The following is a 16,862-nucleotide window of genomic DNA, read 5'->3' as shown; positions in this document are numbered from 1 at the left end:
ATACCTTGATTTTTTAATGCAATTGTTGCTGTGATTTATCCTTTACTGATTACGAAGTGAGGGAGAATCAGAAAGTAGTTGGTTCAGTCAAAACGTCATTAACATTATCTAATCCGATAACAAGGGGGGTATAAGTCAAGCATAACAGGAAAGGGACCTCGTGGGCCCCGTCATGAAAACACAGGTCGGAATAAACCACATAATCCATCATCCAGGGTATAGTTAAAATAACACTTGCATCAAGCATCTGACTTTGTCGGCATCTTTTCCGTTGGCGTCGCAGCGCCAGAGGGTGTATCTTCACTTTCCTTGGACGCTTGCCCAACAAGAGCGGGTCTCCTGCCTTGGGCATCGAGAGCCATGAGTCTGACGGTGCGGATGATACTCTCACGACCTTCCCAGAGAGGAAAGATAACAACACCGAAAGTTGTGCAGAAAAGCCAGATCAGGCCAACCACCACCCATCCCGTGAAGAACTTCTTGCTGAAGACGTATGACGAGCCGTACATTGGGATCGGCCATAAGAGCAGGAAGCAAATTACCATGGCGATGGTCAGTGTCCGGGAGTAGAACGCGGCCTTGTTCAGCTTGCGCTCTTCCTCGGCCTCTGCCTCGGCGTTGTGCACGGTGACTTCGCCGGGGATAAGTTCTATATCGACGTGTGCAGCGGCTGCAACGTCGGTGTCGTCGACCTTGCGAATAGCACGCATTGACTCGTAATCGTACTTCTGGGTGCCGAAAGCGTAGGTGAGAACAGGTGAGAAAATGATGGGGCTCAGCAAAGCTGCAACATTACCAGCAAGCATGGGGTAGCTATGAATTGTCGTTAGCAATCCGGGACCAAGATGCAGCCAGAGCAGCCCTGGACTTACTTTGAACCAGTACTTGCGACTGTGAGCTCTCCATATTCCTTCTTCGCAGTCACTAGCCAGGCAATGAGTGACACGGCAAGACCTAGGACGGGAGAGCTGGCGGCAGCGATCCAGTTCTGGTCTTTCCAGACAAGAGTCATAGCTCCTGGGAAGACAGCAGAGGAGATGATGACACCCATGAGCAGATAAAGATAGCCCATGCCAATTCCAGCGTAGTAGAGACCCGTTGCAAAGGCGGCCATGATGATAGCGAAGATTATGCAAGACACGTGAGAAACCCATACGAGTCTCTTGCCCTTGGCAGCAGGGTTAATATACGCCTGGTAGACATCGTATGTGACGATTGAGGAGACAGCGATCAGCTGAGCCGAGAAAGCCGATGTAACTGCCATGAAGACCATGAGAGTGGTGCACACTGCGCCGCTGTGTCCGAGAAGCTTGACAGCAGCGAATGGCAGAACAAGACCGGCGGTAACGTCATCGGGACTAATCCGTTGAGTGCCTTCAAGAGCAAGCGCAGAGATTCCCATTGTGGTGGCACAGAGCCATGGGATCGCGAACCAGCAAAGTCCGCCAATAACATAGCCGGGGAAGGCGTGAACAGGGCTTGCAGCGATGGCTAGACAGTTATTAGTGTCTGACTCCAGGGTATTTCTGTTGCCATTCAGTCAAACTTACCCTTGTTGTAGTATCCATTGTCAAGGAACACGGTACTATCCAAGAGAATCGGTTGTTAGTGATGAACTCAAATCAAGGATGTGGGATGTCACGAACCCGAAGTTTCCTGTGAGCCATTCGTCAGCTTTATGTCTAATTAGAAACAGCTCAGGAACACTTACCGACAAGATTGATGACCCAGAAGATTCCTCCTTCCTTGGATCTCATGGTAAGGTAGCTGCCTTGAGCGTTACCCTCGACTGGATGGCGCTCTGAGGCTGCAACAAGTGCATCGTACACCTTACTGGGGGATCCCAGCTCGGAGTTCGTCGCGTAGGCGGAAAATGCGTAGATGAAGATCACAACAATGATGACCACAGTGTGCATATAGTCGGTAATGAACGTTGCCTTGATACCACCAAAAAGAGTATAGAGCACGACACCAATGGGGAGTAGGAAACAGGCAGCAGCTGTGGGTACTCCAGTCAAGGAAGTCATGACGGCCGAGCCGCCAGTGAGTAGCATGGCAGTAACGAGGATGTTGGTCATCAAGCAGAATACAATGAAGACTAGATGCACGATAGTGCCATAGCGAGCCCGGATGACTTCTAGGAAGGTGTGCGCGTTGGGAGCTCGTCTTTTGAGCTCAATGGCAAGTGTAGCGAACAATATAATCTGGACACAGGCACCTGTCCCCGGTTAGCATCCTCATGAGACTAAGCCGTGTTTGCATGGTTTCCCTTACCTGAAGCGTAGAAAAAGGGCCCGGAAACACCATACTGGTAGGCCACCGCCGAGGATTGGAGGAGGGTTGCTGCCCATGTCCAACTACTAACGACGGCTGCAGCAACCAGTCCCGATTTCACAGATCTTCCGGCGGTCGAGAACATCTCCGAAGTCTGGACTTCATGCTGATATCTGCAATTGAACCAATTCGTCAGGCTAGCTGTAACTTGGAGAAGCACCAAGATGTGCATCTTGGATTGGATAATGATGGGACCTCGTGGATAATGGCTTACCTTTTCAAGGCCCATGTGATGAAAATCATCACCAGAGCGAAAGCAAATCCCAGCCCAATGATGATGCCATAGCCGAACCCTTGGGAAAGGGGAGCAACGAATTTGGCGTCCGATGAGGACATGTTGGTTAGCCCGTAGGTCACTATGTATATTTATATATTCGAGTGGCCTGCTGGGGAAGTGGTGGGTGGATTAAAGCGGAAAGCTTGTATAGGAATTCAGAATACCAAGTGGGCTGCAGGTGGGCCTGTTAGCTTGCTGTGTGTATAATTCTAGACGAGACCCCAGTAGCAGGAGGGTGCGCCCATTCATATACTTCATGGGGAAGCCTGCAAGACCAAGTAGAGAAAGAGAAAATCTCCGAACTCGCAGACATCATCATTCTGATCATCATGTCTCGAAAGTCAGATAGGAAATGCGAGCCGTGTGTCGACAGCACGATAAGATCATCTTTTTCGTAATCGGCATGCCCTCAGGCTCTGGGCAGCGACATCTTATCGATCTCGTCACACTATAGACTAATACCTAGGTCTCGGTGACCCCCGTAAGGCATAAGCACACAGCACCATATGGGATATCATGGCAGTCACTCCGTCAAGCTTGGACTTCTTCTTTCGAATTAGCCAGCCGGGACATCTTGGTACGAGGAGCAGTAACTAGGTTATCACCCAGACACTACCGACGGATCACATCCTGCCGGGCGTTATTGGCGGATGTTGTTTTCGTTGTTCGTCCTTATCAGTGGAAGCTCTTCAAACGAAGAATTGCGATTGGCTCCGCGGTTGATGGCTTGATAAGCTTGCTTTCCGAACCCTGGCGCCCTCTGATATCAAGATAGTGGGGTGAAGTCTGGATTACGGGGCAGTTATGTAAAATGTTGGCAATATCGTTATTGTGGTCACTGATCAAGCCAAGAAAAATGTATTGAAGATAGACTGTCTCCCCAGGAGGTAGGTAGGTGCCTAAGTAAGTTGTGTCCTTGGTATCTGATCGGGACCGCACCGTTCATTGGAGGGGATGGCTTCCGAAGGAGGACAAGGCTTGATTGGACATTAAGTGCACATAGGTTGTTGTCGAGACGAAGAGCGGAACTTCCGAATGCCAAGATACTTTCAAAATGTACTACTTGGACTCGGTTATTAGCATATCGCAGGTTTGAGTGTTTCCAAAATTATGAGACTGGAACTCGCGAACGCAACGCGGAACGGGATCCATGCGTTAAGAATATCCTGAGTGAAAGATTTGAAGTATATAAAGACAAAAAGGGACGAAATTATCATCAAATCCGATATGGTGTAAAGGCTAACATCGCCGTCTTTCACACGGCAGCTCGGGGTTCGATTCCCCGTATCGGAGACATTCGCTTTGATTTTTTTGATTTTTTCTTTCTTTCCTCAACTAGAGAGGCCTTTGTGCTATCAAATCAATTTATGGTTAATAACCATCATCACATCCGATATGGTGTAAAGGCTAACATCGCCGTCTTTCACACGGCAGCTCGGGGTTCGATTCCCCGTATCGGAGCATCGCATTCTTTTTTTCTCCTTTTTTCCCTCTTTCTTACTACCAGCGTGTAGCGTCAATGCTCCTTATTTATTGTCTTGTGGTTAAGGGGCAGAGCCTCTTGGCATTTTCTCCTTTTCATTTTTTTCCTTTTTTGCTTGGACTTATAGTCTCTTTTTCCTACGTAGAATATCATCGCATATGGCGATGGTTCTATTACTATACTCGGCAGTTAAGTTATGCAGGACGCTCTCTCATACTAGGCTATACGTACGTGGAAAGCGAAAATATTAATGGAGATTTATATCACCGAGATCGAGAGCACATCTCTAGCACAAGTATTAGCAAATGTCACAGCCCATGGCACGTTCAGAATAAGCATCGTCCATAGGGAACATGATGTTCATGATGCGAACCCGCCAAGTTCATCTGCAGGGCATGGCATGGCCGCAATTTGCGACACTCAGCAATAGTGGCTGATGAATGGAGGAGGGCACAGCCACAGCCACCTAAGAAACTTACGGCCAGACATGTGCCCGAGCCGCAAACCCTGCAATAAGGATAATTTATGGATAGCAGCATGCTGGTGTCTGGTGATGCTGCGATCTCTCCCGGTGGCTCGAGGAGTTATACATGGCAGTACAGGGTAGCTCAACCTTAATTACCAGGGTCTTAGCGCCATCGTGTAGATAGATATGTAGTTGACATGTGTAGATAACTTTTAGAGACAAGAGGTCAAAGTGTACACCATACAGTCTGCCGAGCATAATCGATACTCAGACAGCACAGCGATTTTGATCAGAGCCATGTAGAGTACCTCCACGTCAATGAATAAGTTTGGTAGCCTGAATTGTGGTACTTTGTAGGCTACTCCCAGTCTCCTACGATGGTACGAAAAAAAAACATAAGAATGCAGCGTATTCAGGAGATGTTTATCTGCTAGAATATCGACCTGATGATTAAAGAAGGGATGACAGGCTTCGGAGTAGTCGCAACTCGCAACAGTACAATTCTAGACCGCGGATCGATGGAGAACCAGTGATATCAAGTATCGGCATGCGAGGAATGAAAGGAGCAACGATCGCTGCTTTCTAATGTTGCACTCAGCCCGTGTGAGTAAAATTAGCAGTAAGCCAGCGTGGTCATGGTTAGAGCCACTGATATTGCATTATGATCCTGGGATGAGAAGGGGCTATCCTCCAATGCCTGGTGTTAAACAACGCAGCTTATATGGGTTGAACTATCTATAGAAGTATTGATTAGCATGAAGCAGTAGATAATAGATACAATATAATTGTAGAAGGATAGAATTTGTATCTCTCGAACCACGGATAGCCACAACTGTAAAGCTGCTTAGAGCCACAGTCTGGAGAAGTTACCACTGACTGGTAGATACTAGATAGCCTTCAGTGACAGTCAGAGGCTCACAGCCTCACAGGCCACAGCCGTCAGCCGGGGATCCGGATCGATCCCTATCTAGTTTCAACATAGGACAGTCTACAGAAAAGACTCAGAAAAATTTCGCCAGAGATCCGAATCCCACAGCTCTGCTGTTTTACAGGCAGAAATTCGATGGATCGGACCCACCGCGCCGTCCCAAGAGAAAATCAACTAGTTTTCTATTGTAAGTAGTTTTGTTTAATTGTTCTCCATAACCCCAGGCACAGAGGACCCATCATTCGAGGCTGCGATGGAGGAATTGTGACTAGCTTGTAAGTACGTACGTACGGAACGTCTTGGCTGTTGCTAGAAATTTTGGACCAAGAGGATTCAGCGGGACAACAAGCAAATTTGAGGATAAATAAAGCATCACAGCGTTCTGTGCAGCAGACAGTGGAAATTAGGGAGATGGAGACACGGGGGTGAATCTAATTTGGAGGGAGAAAGTCCAGACTCTGACTGTGTAGTAGTAAGTTACATACAGCTGAGTCCTCCAGCCTTTGGGACTTTCCTGAGTACGTAGTAGGTACTCACATAGTCGGCTCCATAATAATACTGTCAACCATACAGAGAATAGTAATAGAGTCATACCTATTTTTTTTTTTTATTTTTTTATGGGAATGAGGAGCAGAACGAAATTGTATGGAAGTGTTCACAAAAAGCAGACAGCTTTCCTGCCCCATATTATTAGCATGATGATAATTTATTCTGCTGTATCTGAAAGTCTGGACTTTGGACTTCGGAAGCTCAAGCTGAACCCTGGATGCAGGCCTGAAAATCCCCAGCATCTCACCACTGGGAATAATAAAGTACACAGTAGACAGACAGTGCCCACTACTGCCCAGCATTCTTTCGTACCACAAGCCCACAAACCCACCATCAACTCATACATACATACACTGTTAGTTACACACAAATCCACCAGAACCACAGAACTCCAAGTAAGGTACACATGTAGGTAGTTATTATTTGCCTACAGTCCACAGCGCCTTAGAACATCTTCCGGGAGGACTTCCATTGCAAAGCAAACGAAAGCCACATCTTTCTCATCTTCCATTCTCCTCATCTTTCATTTCGTTCATATTATTACCTTCTTTATCTCCTTGATCGACCATTCTCTCGCTTCCAATGAAGCCATCTTCCCATTAGGCAGTTCATTATTGATTATTGTCCTTCATTCATCTCAGCCTATTCACTTTCACTTCGCAGCAAAAGCCTTCCATCATTCCATACGCAGTACAGCCTCCTCTTTCCGTCTCTTTGCATGGTTTTTTGTGGCTAGAGACGAACCCTTACACTCGTGATTCCCACATGTGCTCAGCCTTACACTCGGTCTCAAAGTGATCAATGATCGGAGCGACTCTTCCAGTCCCCGCCTGATAGACGACGTTTCACGCGGCTTGGCAACAACCCATCCTCTCCTGGGGAACAGAAAACAAAGCCGTTCTCTCTATCTTTTGTCCACCTGCCCTCATCCTCTCGTCGACCCTTTCTCCATCCCCCTTTCCTTTGCGTCGACCTCCAGAAGGCTTGCTGAGGCTCGCCTGTCTGTTCACGAACGAGTCGTCGCTTTCTCTCGCATCAACAAAGCCACGCAACGTGACCTCCTGATTCACTAGGGGCTCGTCAAAACAACTCAGGCGAGAAGCCTGACAAAGGCTACCAACCCTTTTCTTCCAGGACTTGCCGTCAACCCTGTCATCCATACGACGGCAGCCTCTACCCTCACGCCGCCGATAGGTGGGCAAACCGCCATATTGTATCCTGAGACCAATACTCCGGCGGACTCGAGCTCCGTCACGGAGCACTTCGTCAAAATTTATTCACATACCTCGCGAGCCTCTCTTCTCGGGGGGTCCTTTGATCCCTCGTTTAGACGAGGTCCTGGAGGCTTTCGCTCTCGAGAGGGTTACACGAATGTGCCGCCGAATCCACCAAAACGCAGAATGTACATCCCAAATTCTATGTGGACGTGGTCTTTTTCCATCGTCACTTTCGTCCAGACCGTCATCACCCTTGCACTAGAATGGTATGCATGTTCTGGTAGCCACACCACATGTACTTGCCTTTTGATGCTGATTCATGACCTTCTACAGTTATATTTTCGCCAATTTTCAAATACAGCTTGACGAAAAGATCGCCGCCGGTGTCATCGCATCCAAAACAATCCCTATCTTCCTAGCGTTGTATAGCTTCGGGTTCCTCTACGAGCTGGTACTTGTCTACGATGCTTTACGCATGAAGAATACGATTCAGATCATTGGTTTATGCATATGCAACGTCGGGCTGTTGATTTACGGAGCCGTGCAGGTACAACAAGTTAAGGAGGCCATTGGGGTTCTAACAGTGAATCATGCCATCAACCCCAAGATTTGGCGAGAAACAGAACCCTTCTTGATCATCATCCCGTGCGTCGTGGCGATGGGCACCATTTTAATGATAATTGTGGCATGGAAGCTTTATGACGAATTTGCGTGGTCGATCTATAAGCACATCAGTGCCGACCTTCGCATGAAACGCCGATATCTCACATATCAGGTTGGTGGCTGCCATCAATATTCCAACAATGGAGTCGAACGGCTGCTAAATGGTTTTCCAGATTTATGTTACGCTTCTCAAGTTCGACTTCTTCTTTTTCCTTGGATTTACAGTGCAGTTCCTCGTCATTGTGACCAACAGGACCGACGTCGAGTTCCCTCTCACCATCGCTGCGATTCCAGTGACGATCTTGATTCTCGTATGCGCAGCGATCTTTGTTCGACGTGAGAGCTCACTCGGAATGGTTATGATCATTGTATGTCCCGCCTCGAGTCCTTATATGCTCGTCGACTGCGTTGCTGACCAAGTTGACCAGCTGCTATACTTCGCAGCGATGGCGTACTTCCTCTTCAAGCTCGTACGTATGTACCAGCCGGCGACCTATGCGGATTACTTGCCGGCTCGGCGATCCCTTACATTCTTTGCCATCATCACACTCGTTCTGATCGTCATGACCATCGCCAATGCTTGCATGTGCATGCACAGTTTCCATAAGGGCTTGAAGCCCCATATCAACAAGAAGAATTCCGCCAAAGAGGAGGAGAAGACCACCGAGTTGTCCACCAACGTTACTAGTGGAATGCCCAATCGGATGATGATCGATTGAGCGTTGGCATCCCGGTTCTCATGCACGATTACAACCCAACCAATGAAAATTACCAATCTGCGACCTTGCGTTCTACTATTCTCCATATAGTCATAGATGAGTCTGCCCCAGTACGCGGTGGTTCAACTACTATCACCGTGGCACCCGTCGGGTGCTTTGTTGGATACTCAATCTCGAACCCGTGGTGTGTTTTTCGGAATTTGCGATATGATACCTACCTTGCCTGCAATCATTGACCTGCCCGCCTGACGATTTTCCACCATCATTGCTCTACTGTGACCGGCCCACTTGTTTGGTGTCACTTCTCTTGCTTGCTTTGCCCTTCTATCTCTTCCTGTTCCTTGATGGCACCATGGCGTTCAAATTGATGATTCCTTATTCCCCATCCCGGTTCCCAGTGTTTATGTGTTATATCACGAATGTGCATCTCATTTTATATGTATTGTAACTAACTTAATTTCAAATATTTTGTGGACATCCCGTCATTTATCGATTACTTGGGGACCGACTGGGAACATCACTCGAGAGCTGTAACATGTCTACCTCAAGATGGGCACTTTTCCAGAAATGCAACCTCTGGCTATCTTAAAAATGATTTGAATTATCCTTGACTATGTTATCTTCGTTCCATAGGCGTTGCATAGGCGTTGCATATAAGAGATCCAATTCAGACTTCAGGGGGCAGAACATCAAGGGCGACGCTGATTGGCGCAGAACAAACTGGGGTAACTCCGTATGGCCATACCATACGTGACCATACCGAATGGCCTGGAAATCGTGATCGTGGCCTCTTTCTGGCAACTCACGACCTCACCTCAAAGTGCCCTTTGCTAGCTTTCTCCCTTCTCAATTCGACATCAACTCATCCTCTTCCTCCCATCAGTGGACTTTTTCTGTTCTCATTTCTCATTCTCTTTATTTCTCTTCTTCTTGTTTCTAACTTCCTAATTTTTCACGACGTTCATTGACTTCTCTCTTCATCTGCTTTCTCTAATCAATTGCTCAAGATGGTGAGTGTCCCATTGATCGTCGTCCCTTGAGAGAGGTCACGCTCGTCGACGTCGATTCTCAGATAGCGCCAGAGTCGCCTCTCTTCCATATATACTCTTTAGTCTCAATTGGGAAGTCGAGTCTAATCAAACCTATCTCAGGCCTCTCCTCGTGCTGCTTCTCCCCTGACCTCCGGCGCTGAGTCCGGTCCCGACACCAAGTCCGCCGGCGCCGGTGCTGGAGCCTCTACCTCCTCCTCCATCAACCGTCCTTCGTCTCCTACTCCTCCCGGTGGTCCCAGGGCTGCTATGCGTCGCCGCGCGGCCGCAGACCACAAGGAGTCGCTCCGCAATGCTAGACCCAGCTCCACCCGCGCTGCTGGCGCCGGTGGCTCCTCCGGCACGATGCTGAAGCTCTACACTGATGAGAGCCCCGGTCTGAGAGTCGACCCCGTCGTTGTCCTCGTTCTCAGTTTGGGATTCATTTTCTCCGTCGTCGGTCTTCATGGTATGTGTGATCTGTGTCTCTGGAGGATAAGGAAGAGGGTTTCTAATTTAGGTGTTACATAGTTATCGCCAAGATCACCCGCAAGTTCTCTTCGTGAGCTGCTCAATCGAATTGTTTTGCCTGGTCCTCGTCGTTTCAGCTTTCGCCACTATACCGTGTGTTGGGGGTCCTTTGAGGGGTGGCAATGCATGACATATCTTGGGGCCAACTTGCGACTATGGATGATTCAGAAGCGAAGCCAGGATCCCAGGCAAAAGCTTTTCGTTCAGTTCTACTCGATGTTTTTACCTTTCAATCATATACCCCGCGGTGTCCCTTTGTCCTACCTTTGACTGGAGCATATTGAAGACTCGACAGGGAGAGTATCTGAGAAATAGCACACCCCTCTCTGTGAGCTCGTTGGAAGTGCTGGCGCTCATACCTATCTGCAGAATAGGTTGAATATATTGCCATCTATGATATTGTCACTGGCGATTGCGACTGAGCTCGAAGAGGGCAGAATTAATATTAGATGTATATTATGTCATGCGTGCTTTGAAGTGTGATGGTCAACGTAGCTGTTATACCGCAAGGTGCATGTACTCTCGCAAGATCCTTCGTATGTGGCAAAGAGAATGTAGCCTCTGTCAAGCGAGTGAGAGAAACGACAACAAAATTGCGGAGTATTTCCAATCCCATTAGTATTTTTGTCTTTCAAAGAAAGAGATATCTGACCAGGTTGCTGTACTACAAGCTTTTACTGCGACCTGCCATCGCATAATCCGGGAAATAGGTCGCCATCTGTAGACACCGAAATGATATGACTGGATGTATTAGAATAGCTAGCAGGCGATAAATATACCAGTGTAGTTATGATCAAAAAAATACTCGCAGTAGGTAGGTGAGAAAGGGTATTTAAAATAAGACAAAAAGAATAATTGAGCTCCGATACGGGGAATCGAACCCCGAGCTGCCGTGTGAAAGACGGCGATGTTAGCCTTTACACCATATCGGATGAAGCTGACAAACGACGACATTTTTGACTATATAGCTGCAACTTATATATATAGTTCTAGTAGATTGTTCTTCCTGGCCTCCAACACAGGCTACAGCATCGAAAACCCCACAAAGGCAGGCGGTGAGTCACCCAAAACCCCCGCGTAAAAAATTCCAACCACACATAAAATCCCTCGCCAGTCTCCCTCTCCTCTTCTTTTTCCTCTCTCCAAGCGCCATCCCAACCAATGCTGCGCTTCTTTGCTACATACGGCGATGGCTCTTCGAGCCGTCGTCCCCTCGCGTGATCCCCGCATCACACGAGGGACATCCCGCAAATGAGAAATTCGGAGGAATCTTCACCCAAAACAGTAACCCGCTCTTTTTGTCTTTATCCTTCCGGGGGGAAAGACAAAGAGCCGGTGCTGCCCGTGAGGGCCTGGTGTGATTTACCACACCTGCAATTGGCATCAGAAACATCGGGGAGAGGGGGAGAAGAGCTTTTGTACTCACGTGCATCTGCTTCTTCTTTTTTCTTTACCCCATGGGAGAGTCGTTGCGAAGATTGTGTGTCATGACACTTTAGTGCAATGCGCGGCGTGCCGTTTCTTTTTCTCTTCTATTCTCTTTCTTTCTCTCTGGAGGAGGAAGGGAGGGAGGGAAGGGGGATGGTAGCATTCGATTCCGATTATTCTGGTTGGGGTGGCGCTTCACCCTCTCTTTTTTTTCAAGGTTAGTTTATTTCTGCCTGTGGACTTTTTGCGCTTGGGTGTATGCTTGTGTGGACTGGAAAGGACTTGTTATGCCCCTGCTAATTTGTGGGGGTTTTGGGCCTACGGGCTGTTTAGGGTTGTGTCGTGACTTGTGGGTGTACATGTGTGTTGTTGGACTCTGAATGATTATGGTGATAGTGATGGTGATGATATCTGTGGATCTCACAAGGTCTTTGTTGTCGTTGTTGCTGTACGCATACTGTGCAAATGGGAAATGCATGTTGGACCTTGACCATCGCTCGTATACTTTCCTTGTCCATTGCCTTGACATGTAGATTTGTAGTCCATGATCTGCGAATGTTGGCCCTCACCCGACTCAATAAGTAGAAGCCCGGACGTCTGATAAATATTATAAGATGATTTCCACCATTGTCCTATCCGGCTAATGTTCAGGAATATTTTCAGGGATATTAAGAAACAGAAAACAAAAAGTTCGTGCCACCGTAGCGCTCCCTCCTCATGTCATGCTTGCTATCGTCTTTCGCTCTCATCTCGCCTCAATCGCATCCACCGATTACTCCTCGTCTCCGATCTAAATCTAAATTAGCATCGATCCATTGCGAAGTCTTAAGAAGTGACATACCTTCGGGGCGAGGTAGAACCTCAGGTGGCCACTTCCGAGGCCGTACTCAACGAGCAGTGGCACCTCCTGCGACAGGCCAAGAGAAACCGTGCTTGACAGAGACGTAGCCTTGCAGAAGTTGACCAGGTACTTGAGGGAGAAAGTGAGAGCGACAGGTTCGTTCAGGGCAATGGAAACATTCTGCTCGGGCTTGTCCACACTGGTATGCTGGCGGATGGTAACCGAGCCGCTGCCAATATCACCCTGGCACGAGAACTTGATACCTTCCTTTGTAGCCTCAATGACCACTTGAAAGAAAAAAAGAAAACAGTTAGCAGGGGACCAAAAGCAAACGGAATTCTCGATCGATTAAAAACGAACCAGACTCAGATAGCCCCGAAAGATCTCTGCAGATCCGCTGGAATTCCGATGACGGCATCTCCACCAACGCGGCGTACTCTGTCTCGGGGATAGCCAGATGTTCTTGATCAATGTCCATCAGCTTGATATCATACTCGCTTATCCGATCTGTCTCGGCGCTCTCGAACATCAGGTTCACGGCATCGGGCGAGTCGTCCGCCTTGAGTGTGAGGATATCTTCGTTCTGAGCCGCACGCAGAACCTTGGTCAGGGAGACCAGGTTGATGCCGAGCGCGATGTTGCGGTCGCAGCGATAGGGCGAGAAACCCTCGGCCTTGAGCAGCATGGAGACCAGGGCCACGTGTGAGTTGTCCATCGCCTGGAGGGCGATTCCCGAGTCATTGCAATCGAAGTTGCAGTCCTGCACGAGATCCTTGATGGCGTCGACGACCTGGAGAGGGTTCGAGTGTCAGGTTGGTCCTGGACTTTTGCAGTCTAGTCTAGAATTGAGGGTTTTTACATACGCGCTTGAGAAGGCTTGCCTGTTCTAGTCGTGCTTCCAACACTTAATCGACGGTCAGCGGATCGCTCAGACGGGATAGGGAACTTAGATGCTTACTTTTGACTGTGTATATGGAGGTGTGTGTGGATTAGAGGGGTATTAGAGGTAGACGAAGAGAATAGAAGGAATGATCAGATAGGATGAATGTCTGTGGATAAAACACGCCTTGTTAGCTGCAGTGTTTATTGACCCCCAGAACCAGAAAGACTTACTCGTGAAAAGTGGTGTGAGGAAATAATGATGGACAGAAGCCAAAAAAGCGAGAGTTGAGGTTCTAAAGTGCTGTAAATTCGCGTTCGGGGTTTAGTGGGGAGCGGACGCGTTCGCGGGTCGCGCGTCATTCGTTTGGATGGCCTTAGGCTGATATGACCATCTTCGGTTAGACTCACCTCTAGCCTTAGGCATCAACATCGCTGCCTTGAGTAGTCCTCCATACAGAGGATCATTGGGGTGCTTTTTCTTTGTCGGCCCTGAACGTCTGACCGTAGGTTAATAGTCAATTTTTGATTCCTATTATATGCAAGAATAAGAACGTTATAGTACATATGAAATCCCAGCGACTGCCGGTCTCAGTAATGAAAGAATAGAGGTACAAGATACAACATCAAGACAGCACAAGAACAACCCAAAGAAGGACAGAAAAGTAGATACATTGTCTGAAGAAGGAGTTTAAATGTGAAAGAAGGTAAGAAGAAGGAGGAAAAGAATAACGCCAGTGACGCCAGTCCGCTCTAATTGCATCGGGTATCAGCGAGCGGAGTTCGTTTGACCAATGCGCACTCAGGGGCAGTGTGGAACATAGCATGCTCGAGGACATTATATACTCGCTTACAGAGGAAGTATATCCAGGAAAAGGTAAGTGTAGAAGAGAACGAGAAAGGATGGCAGGAAACTGGAGGGCAGCCGCGAGCATCAGATACTCGTGACCCGCTTGGAAGCTGTGACACGAGGTCTTTGTTTAATGACCATCTCGAGTTCTTTGAGCATGCTGGTGTTTGCATCCACACGATCCCGTGCGGCGGCCTGCTTTGCCCGGTCCTCTTTGACACGCGCGATGCGCTCCTCCCTGGTTAAAGAGGCTCTCTTGTTGCGAGCGGGAAGAGCTATGGATTCGAATATCTCCTCATCATCATCCATACTTTGGACGATGCTCGGATCTGGGCGCAATTCACCATTCAAGGCCCGAAGCGCATCCGACGGGCTCCCTTCCACTGCAGTGACGCCTCCAAGGCTTGGTGTCGGCGACAGAGGTATTTTCAATGCGCTCGGCGGACGGGAGAGGTGGTCTACCGAAGATCGTTTGTCAATGCTGTTCATCAATGCAGATTTGCCAGCCTCCCATTCTTGTAAAAGACCCCTGATGTCAGTCCCAATCGATTCGTACTGAGAAAGTAACGCCGCTTCGAGTTCGCCAGAATCTGCGGATTCAGGGTTCGAAGTCGACAGCTCCCGAATGAGGTGCATCTTCGCATGGAGGGCGCGGATGCCTTGAGTAAGAGTATTGAGCTTTCGATACTGAGCACGAAGGTTTTCCTTATTAGGAGAGGCTGTCGGTAGAGGCGACGGAGGAATAGCGTCACCTAGCGCGCGGTCAACTATGGAAGGCTTCCAGTTGATGTATGGTTTCGGCACCAGGGAGGAAACTCACGATCTTCCTCATTGAGGATATTAGTCATTTTTTGAACATTCGCGCCCGTTACCTGAGCGAGATCTCTCATCTGCTCGATGGCGGTACTCCATCTTGCGATGTCAGATCCGCCGCCGTCAGCACCCAGGGCGAGCAGACAACAAAGGATACTTTTTCTGACAGTGTAAAGTCTTCCGAAAAGAGTCCGCAGCGCGCGCAATGAATACTGGTCTTCTGTCTCCCGGTCGGCCAGGGCTGTTGCAGCTTCAGCGAGCTCTTCCAGTGAGACGTCGTAGATATCATGGTATTTTGCAAGATTATCATTGTCAGTAAGGGGTTGCAGTGTGCGCTGCGCCTGTAGGTAGCGAGCCAACATTGAGTAGAAGCATTCCGAGACGGTACGACGCAGTCTCAGACATCGTCGTGTTTGCGCTTGATCCTCAAGCCTGCTTACGGGAGGCAAGGGCGTACTTCTAATGCGAGGTCAGCATTTCAACGCGCTCCTTGCTTGGAAAATGGGGAGGACGTACATGCGATAACCTCGTGAGACCAGCTCAACTTCCTGTATGAACACAACTGATGCCGATGCAGCCGAGTCGAATCCCTGCGCATTGCTTATGAACACCACAGCTGCCTCGACCGCTTGATGCCGCAGATATTTGAGCCACTGTCGCCTGGCAAACGCGTAGAACAGTACTCCGAGAACTGGGACCAGCACCAGAAGCACACCGACTTTCCGCGGATTAAACCCTGATCCTGTCCGAGACCGACTCCAGTGCAACAACCATGCGATTGAGAAGGATGTCGATGCCGTAACGACGGCTCCTTGCACACCGAAAGTTGTGGATAGCGATGGGAGATCGGCAAGGTGAGAGTTCGATAGCACGTCTGCGGCTGATGTGTATGAGGGAGCGCTGTGTTCGTTCAATAACTGCGATGCAACAATGACGTATCCAAACTGCTCCAGAAACCTTTCGTTGTCGTTTCGTCCAAGGCGCGAATTCAATGCGGCCTGAATGGTAGAAGGAAGGTATCAGTTTGGGCCTGAAAATGACTGATGCGACAGGAAGAATGGACTCATACTGAACAAGCACCGTAAAGTTTGCCGAGAACTGCCCCCTGACGCGAGGACTTCAGCTCTAGGGGCTTAGGCAGCCTGTTTCGAACACGCTCTTGAAATGTTGACGTCCCGCGCGGCGCAAACTCCGAAGGTGTCGAATGGAAAGGATCATCGGTGTTGTCTGTCTCCTGGGCCGGCCAGTCTGCATCATATTCACCTTCCCCTGAGTGGCCAACAATCGCGTTATTCAATGATCTCAGCATAGAAAAGCCCTTGCGATAGATCTCACCTTTAAGATATTCCGCCAGCGGCGAATTCTCATAAACCAAAGCTTCCATGGCCCGCGATCATTCCGAGTTATTGTATGTTGGGAGGAGAGGATGGATTCAGGCGGGATAAGGCGGATAATCGTAAGATGAGGGGTGACGGGATAGCGAAGGTTTGTTGAAAGAAATGAGGCAAATCTCACGAAGGAGATGGAAAAGACTGGAAAAGAGTGGCACGGAGATTATTTATCTGCCCATCTCCGCAGCGACCTCAAAGCGCAGTGTAACTGAAAGACGACCGACGTCAATTGTGTATCAGTTCGTCTGGAGTGGTGGAGGAGGACGGAAGCACACGACGATTAATGAGAGAACAGCTGCGGAGTAGACGAACTAGTTCATCACATGGATATCTAGGATTAGATGGTAAATAGGAGTAGACAGTAGAAAGAAAGAAAAAAAACAATAGGAGCAATTATTTAGCTGCGTGCCCTGGTCTGGTCAACATGCAAGGTACAGGAGACGGAGAGTCGCCAGGGGAGAAAGA

The 16,862-nt window shown here is 48.6% G+C and overlaps 5 protein-coding genes and 3 non-coding genes across 8 annotated transcripts, besides 1 other annotated feature; 4 read left to right on the top strand and 4 right to left on the bottom strand.

The window, feature by feature from the left end:
- Window positions 1-239: 239 nt before the first annotated feature.
- Window positions 240-2,670, bottom strand: ACLA_029800 (sodium:solute symporter family protein; the record flags this gene model as incomplete). The annotated part of the gene is made up of 7 exons (XM_001269672.1): window positions 240-813; window positions 873-1,491; window positions 1,551-1,585; window positions 1,647-1,656; window positions 1,712-2,218; window positions 2,275-2,447; window positions 2,549-2,670. 7 exons carry the CDS (start codon window positions 2,668-2,670, stop codon window positions 240-242), a joined length of 2,040 nt encoding a protein of 679 aa, XP_001269673.1.
- A 1,162-nt stretch (window positions 2,671-3,832) lies between these two features.
- Window positions 3,833-3,904, top strand: ACLA_029790. Its single transcript has one exon. It is a non-coding gene; the product is annotated as a tRNA-Glu (tRNA).
- Window positions 3,905-4,000: 96 nt separating this feature from the next.
- ACLA_029780 lies at window positions 4,001-4,072 on the top strand. The gene has a single exon. It is a non-coding gene; the product is annotated as a tRNA-Glu (tRNA).
- A 3,365-nt stretch (window positions 4,073-7,437) lies between these two features.
- Window positions 7,438-8,636, top strand: ACLA_029770 (uncharacterized protein; the record flags this gene model as incomplete). The annotated part of the gene is made up of 3 exons (XM_001269671.1): window positions 7,438-7,520; window positions 7,588-8,029; window positions 8,091-8,636. 3 exons carry the CDS (start codon window positions 7,438-7,440, stop codon window positions 8,634-8,636), a joined length of 1,071 nt encoding a protein of 356 aa, XP_001269672.1.
- Window positions 8,637-9,249: 613 nt separating this feature from the next.
- ACLA_029760 (SEC61-beta family protein) lies at window positions 9,250-10,230 on the top strand (the record flags this gene model as incomplete). Its single annotated transcript, XM_001269670.1, has 3 exons — window positions 9,250-9,369; window positions 9,788-10,133; window positions 10,196-10,230. 3 exons carry the CDS (start codon window positions 9,250-9,252, stop codon window positions 10,228-10,230), a joined length of 501 nt encoding a protein of 166 aa, XP_001269671.1.
- Window positions 9,261-9,290: a microsatellite.
- Window positions 10,231-11,055: 825 nt separating the features above from the next.
- On the bottom strand, window positions 11,056-11,127 carry ACLA_029750. Its single transcript has one exon. It is a non-coding gene; the product is annotated as a tRNA-Glu (tRNA).
- Window positions 11,128-12,395: 1,268 nt separating this feature from the next.
- On the bottom strand, window positions 12,396-13,770 carry ACLA_029740 (proliferating cell nuclear antigen; the record flags this gene model as incomplete). Its single annotated transcript, XM_001269669.1, has 6 exons — window positions 12,396-12,413; window positions 12,465-12,751; window positions 12,825-13,254; window positions 13,328-13,368; window positions 13,423-13,428; window positions 13,755-13,770. The coding sequence occupies 6 exons, from the start codon at window positions 13,768-13,770 to the stop codon at window positions 12,396-12,398; spliced, it is 798 nt and encodes a 265-aa protein (XP_001269670.1).
- Window positions 13,771-14,277: 507 nt separating this feature from the next.
- ACLA_029730 (vezatin family protein) lies at window positions 14,278-16,390 on the bottom strand (the record flags this gene model as incomplete). Its single annotated transcript, XM_001269668.1, has 4 exons — window positions 14,278-14,945; window positions 15,014-15,465; window positions 15,523-16,004; window positions 16,076-16,390. The coding sequence occupies 4 exons, from the start codon at window positions 16,388-16,390 to the stop codon at window positions 14,278-14,280; spliced, it is 1,917 nt and encodes a 638-aa protein (XP_001269669.1).
- Window positions 16,391-16,862: the final 472 nt, after the last annotated feature.

This window comes from Aspergillus clavatus, genomic scaffold (genome assembly GCF_000002715.2).
Source record: "Aspergillus clavatus NRRL 1 1099423829805 genomic scaffold, whole genome shotgun sequence".
In the NCBI taxonomy this organism is placed as follows: domain Eukaryota; kingdom Fungi; phylum Ascomycota; class Eurotiomycetes; order Eurotiales; family Aspergillaceae; genus Aspergillus; species Aspergillus clavatus.
The sequence above is the reverse complement of the archived record's forward strand: the minus strand, read 5'-3'. Positions and strand labels throughout refer to the sequence as shown.